This window comes from Lipotes vexillifer, unplaced genomic scaffold (genome assembly GCF_000442215.2).
Source record: "Lipotes vexillifer unplaced genomic scaffold, Lipotes_vexillifer_v1.1 scaffold2807, whole genome shotgun sequence".
Taxonomy (NCBI): domain Eukaryota; kingdom Metazoa; phylum Chordata; class Mammalia; order Artiodactyla; family Lipotidae; genus Lipotes; species Lipotes vexillifer.
In genome coordinates, this window is record NW_006788414.1 from 19,630 (window position 1) to 25,803 (window position 6,174).

The following is a 6,174-nucleotide window of genomic DNA, read 5'->3' on the forward strand; positions in this document are numbered from 1 at the left end:
GGGGGGGAGGCACGCGTCCCAAAAAAAAAAAAAAAAAAAAAAAAAGAATATATACTCTAAACCCTACCTTACAGAAAACTTAATAATGTATTATCATGATAACAGTTTATATCAATGATAAAAATGTGATTATCTAATGGTGCTGGGGCAACTAAGAAGACTACTGGAAAACAATGAAATGTCTTTCTTACTCTCTCCTTATAAGAAAATAAAATCTGGGTGAATCAATGACTTAATTATAAAATAGAAAATAACAAAACTACTGCAAATATATATGAGAAATTTCTCTTACAATTTTATAAAGAGAAAGAATTATCTCAGTATATCCCTCATCCTTCCTAATCTGCTCTGTTCACCACCATATTAAAGCCCACCCATCTTGACCCCAGACCACAGCAACAGGTGCTGGAAGCCCTTGTGCATTTACAGTTTCGTTTGTGTGTTTGTTTGGGGCTAAGCTCTTCCCTGTCCACATCCTGACACTTTGACAAGCCCACACTGAACATCAAGTAGAAAGGCACAAGAGTCTTTCTTATGATGCTCATGGAAATGCACAGTCTTAAAGGGTTTTTAAGCACCCCTCAGTGCTACTCTTGCCAGCTCTGGAAGCCCTTGTGCAGAAAATCAATTTCTAACTCACTTTCCTTCCTGGGGTAAAGGAAACACGTGCAAAGCAAAAACCCCAGTCAACCACCCTGCCAGGCATGGTTTCTGCTGTTTTCCTGTGGCTTATAGAACCACATGGAACACAGACATCACACCAGGTAGAAGAACCAGGGGTGCACTTCACAGACATGCCCTGGAAGGCTCTCCACCTGTTACTGGTCTTGCCCCCTTTCAATCCAAGAGTGTGCTCTTATCGCATTGGTCCTCTGCCTAAAACAAACCTGATTCCTTCAGTCTTTTGCTTAAAACTTTTTGGAGTTGTCCCTCACTAACAAAATAAAACCCATGCTCCCTCCACGGTGTCCAGGACCTCGTGTGATCTCCTCCCACCTGTCCCGGTGACCTCTCCACCCTCCACTCACCCCAGCTGCCCCCTAGCTTTTCTCAAACAAGCCCAGCCCTTCCCCTTGGGGTGACAGTTCCCGGGGGCCCCCTCAGGAGCACTCTACCTGGCTCTCTGCACCAAAGTCACCAACCCCAGGAGGCCTTACCAACACCATCTGTGTCCCACCCATCACTCAATTATCCTCACGGTTCCTAGCTCATCTCTCTGACTGTCACGTTTGTCCATCTGTCTGGGTATCATCCTAGGAGGAGTGTTCCAGGAGGGCAGGGGCCTCGTGTCCTGCACTAGCACAGCGCCTGGCACACGGAAGACTTCCAGTAAATGCCTGTGGAATAAGAACCAGGAACTGCAGGAATCAGAAGACCAGAAGAACATGAAGATAAGGGAGACAAGGGTCAGGTAGGGATTGGAGATCAGTCGTAGAATTTACCTGGTGGACACGACTCCCAGAAGCTGCGCCTCCATCCCTGTGGGGCAGCTAATTGCTGGTGAACTCCATCCTTCCCTGTGGGCATGGTTGAGGCAGCTGTGACCTATAGGGACAAAACAGGGACAGGCATGAGTGGCTTCCAGACTCTCACCCCTCCCAGAATCCATTCCACAATCCTTTCACCTCACCTCCAAAACTAAGCAGAACTTACACCTTTCTCCCAGCTCCAAAGTCTTAAATATTCTTCAGTATTTATGTTTGAACTTTCATGATTTGGGGCTAGCCAAGTAACATACCCTTGAAAAACTCTTCTTTATCCTTTTCTCTTATAGAAGAAAACGTGTTTATTCTAGAAAATATGAGGAGGTAAAATTTTTATAAGGATACAAAAACTATACATGATCCCCTCATCTTAGAAATAGCATCCATTAATGTTTTGTCTCATTTAGTTCCTCTATTTCACCATACGTGTGAATATTCTCTTTCTCTTACATACACACACACATTTATGAATGAGGGTTATATAATATGCAAACTTAAAAATATCAGGATACAGAATCAAACATTAAATAATTTTTTGTTCACCAAATATTGATTAAATGATGAATTTCTGGTTTAAAAAGGTGCCTCAGACATATAGACCAATAGAATAGAACAGATAGCCCAGAAATAGACTGTTGCATATATGGTCAAATGACTTGACAAGGAGTACCAAAATCATTTAATAGAGAAAGGACAATCTTGGGAAAACTGGATATCCATATGCAAAAATATGAACTTGGACCCTTACTTTACACCATATACAAAAATTAACCCAAAATGGACCAAAGATAGAAACATAAGAGTTAAAGCTACAAAACACTTAGGAGAAAATATAGGGGCAGTTCTTCATGAACTGGAATTTGGAAATGACTTCTTGGATATGACACCAAAAGCATAGGCAACATGAAAAAAATAGATGAATTGTGCTAACATCAAAATTTAAAACTTCTGTGCATCAAAAACCACAATTAACAGAGTGAAAGGGCAACCCACAGAATGGGAGAAATGTTTGCAAATCATATATCTGATAAGGGGTTAATATCCAGAATATATAAAGAACTCCTACAACACAACAACAACAATAATAATAATAAACAACCATTTTAAAAAATAAGTAAAAGATTTGAATAGACGTTTTTCCAAAGAAGATATACAAATGGCCAATAAGCACATGAAAAGATGCTCAACATCACGAATCATTAGGGAAATGCAAATCAAAACCACAATGAGGTACCACTGCACATCCATTAGGATGGCCACTATTAAAAAAAGAAAGAAAGAAAAAAAAAAGAAACCCATAAACTACAAGTGTTGGCAAAGATGTGGAGAAACTGGAAGTCTTGTGCACTGTTGGTGGGAATGTAAAATGATGCAGCCCCTATGGAAAACAGTTTCCATAAAATTGGGGGGTTTCTCAAAAAACTAAAAATAAAATTACTATATGATCTAGCAATTTCATCTCTGGGTATATATCCAAAAGAACTGAAAGCAAGGTCTCAAAGGGTTATTTGTACACCCATGTTCATAGCACCATTACTCACAATAGCCAAAAGATGGAAGTAACCCAAATGGCCATCAGTGGATGAATGGATAAACAATGTGTTATATACATAAAATGGAATATTATTCACCTTAAAAAAGAAGGAAATTCTGGCACATGCTACAACACGGATGAACCTGAGGACACTATGCTAAGTGAAATAAGCCAATCACAAAAATACCATATGATTCCGTTTACGTGAGGTCCCTAGAGTAGTCAAATTCATGGAGAAAGTAGAATGGCCGTTGCCGGCGTCTGGGTAGAGGGGAGAATTTGGATGTTGTTGTTTAACGAGTAGAGAGTTTCAGTTTTGCAAAATGAAAATAGCTCTAGAGATTGGTTGCACAACAATGAGAATATAGTTAATGCTAGTGAACTATACACTGAAAAATGCTTAAGATGGTGAATTTTATGTGATGTATATTTTACCACAATTTTTAAAAAAAATTTAAGGTGCCTGACAAGCTGTCCCTAATGGAACCTGTCAATGATCTATTAAATACCAGAGAGTCACAGAAAAGTGACAATTTGTGTCACAATCTCTGAGCTATAAATGACATAAGAGCAATTGGAGAAATTTGAATGAGGTCCGCGAATTAGACGGTAATGTGTCAATGTTAATGTTCTGATTTGAAGGTTGTATTGTGGCTATGGGGGAGAATGTTCCTGTTTGTAGGGAGTACACACCAAAGTGTTCAGGAATGGTATTCATCATGTTAGCATCTAGTTTTCAGATGGTCAGGATAAAGGGTTTTGTACAATATATGCAAATTTTCTGTAATTTTGAGTGTTTTAATAAATTAAGAAAATATGTCAGAATAAAAATACAGCACCCTCCCCAGGACACAAAGGAGGTGAACCTAGGGTTGGCCTCAGCATCCTGCTTAAGGACAGTTTTCAGGCTGAAGCTCAGGAAGGGACCCGACAGGGGCCCTATGGCCTCTGTTGAGGGGACAGAGAGGAGTTCCAGGAGGCTGAATGCAGGGCGAGAACTGGAGAAGAAAAGCTGCCCAGAGAGAGCTCTGGAGACGTGCAGAGGGGCCCATCCAGTGTGTGGGTGAGTGCTCATCTGCGCACGCACCGGAGGGACCCACCCCAGGCTGAGAAGAGACTGCTGGAAATCAGCAGGCTGACAAGGATCGAGGCTCACCCTGGGCTAGCATTGTTCATTCTCCCATTAACCAGAGTGGACAGACTGCATAATAGGGGTGCTGCCTAGATATCAGAAGTTAACTACTATGTCCTTTGTAGTTAATGAATTTAATGCCCAAATAAGGCAAGTGTAGCCCAGGCATCGAACTTAAAAGCAAATATTGGAAAATCAAACTGATATTCAATTTTCTTTACTATGACTGGAACAATATCCAGCCCTCTTTAAAAGAACACAACAAAAATGAATACCTAAGAAAAAATTCACAATCTGTATCACTTAATAAAAACTGACAAAGCATGAAGCAGGAAAACATCACCATAAGTAGGAAAAATTCAATCAATAGAAATTGTAGAAAGTGACAGAGACCATTGAATTAATACACAAAGACTATAAAACAGCTATTTGAATCTTATAAATATACTCAGGGACATAAAAGAATAAAATGAACACAATCAGGAGAGAGATGGATGACATATAAAAAACAAACAAAAACCAAATGGAACTTCTAGAAATTTAAAAAATAACCATATCTGTAATGACAACAGATATAGTGATTGGGATTGGAACAACTAGATGTCCACATGCAAAAAACAAATCTAGATACAGACCTCAGGAAGGAAAGAATACCTGCCATCTAGCAGCCTTCACCTGTGGCCACCTGTGGCCTGAGGAAGCTCAGGATGTGAAAACCCTGAGGAAACTCAGGATTTGAAAACACAGGATTCTGGCCCCAGATAGGTTAGTTGCATACTAAAGGAATGATTTCCGTGAGACCTGACTCTTGTATCTTCCCATACATAGAAAGGTGCTAAATTCCTTACCTTGGGATATCTGGGTTTTCTTTCATTAACAATAATCTTTTGATGTTCCCAACTACCTGCCCTTTGTTGCAAACTCCTATATATCCTAGCTTCCCCTTCTCGTCCTCCTAGCAGTTCTCTCAGGGTTACTTGAGATGCTGCCTCCTGGGCTTGAAGTCCTAAAAATTCCCACCGAGGGACTTCCCTGGCGGTCCAGTGGTTAAGACTCCATGCTTCCAATGCAGGGGGCACGGGTTTGATACCTGGTCAGGGAATTAAGATCCCGCATGCCATGTGGCATGGCCAAAACCAAATAAATAAATAATTAAATTAAAATTCCCGCTGAATAAAACATAACTCTCAACTTTCAGGTTGTGATTTTTTTTTTTCTTTTTGGTATGCGGGTCTCTCACTGCTGTGGCCTCTCCCATTGCAGAGCACAGGCTCCGGACGCGCAGGCTCAGCGGCCATGGCCCACGGGCTCAGCCGCTCCACAGCATGTGGGATCCTCCCGGACCGAGGCACAAACCCGTGTCCCCTGCATCGTAGGCGGACTCTCAACCATTGCGCCACCAGGGAAGCCTGTGAGTATTTTTTTAAGTCGACAGACCTTACACCCTTTACACAATTAACTCAAACTTAGCAAAACTAAATGTAAAACACAAAACTATAAAACTCCTAGGAAACTCATAGGAAAAAACTTAAATGAACTTAGCTCTGGTGATGACTTTTTAAAAAAAAAAAAATTTATTTATTTATTTGGCTGCATTGGGTCTTAGTTGCGGCACACGGGATCTTTGGTTGCGGTGCACAGGCTCTTTGTTGCAGCGTGCGGGCTTCCCTCTAATTTTGGCGCACAGGCTCTAGAGCACGCATACTCAGTAGTTGTGGTTTGTGGGCTGTAGAGCGCGTGGGCTTAGTTGCCCTGTGGCAAGTGGGATCTTAGTTCCCAGACCAGGGATGGAACATGCGTCCCCTACATTGGAAGGCATACTTTTTTTTTTTTTTTTTTTTGCAGTATGCGGGCCTCTCACTGTTGTGGCCTCTCCCATAGCAGAGCACAGGCTCCGGATGCGCAGGCTCAGCGGCCATGACTCACAGGCCCAGCCGCTCCGCGGCATGTGGGATCTTCGTGGACCGGGGCACGAACCCATGTTCCCTGCATCGGCAGGCGGACTCTCAACCACTGCGCCACCA

At 41.9% G+C, this 6,174-nt stretch overlaps 1 protein-coding gene across 1 annotated transcript in view; it reads right to left on the minus strand.

Annotated features, from left to right (window-relative positions):
* Positions 1-1,545, minus strand: part of LOC103075576 (tumor necrosis factor receptor superfamily member 10A-like) — a gene marked incomplete at both ends in the record, with an annotated part of 17,925 nt that extends 16,380 nt beyond the window's left edge. The window contains one exon of the mRNA XM_007461590.1: positions 1,443-1,545. Coding sequence (XP_007461652.1) covers positions 1,443-1,545 — 103 coding nt within the window. The remainder of the gene's footprint in view (positions 1-1,442) is intronic.
* Positions 1,546-6,174: the final 4,629 nt, after the last annotated feature.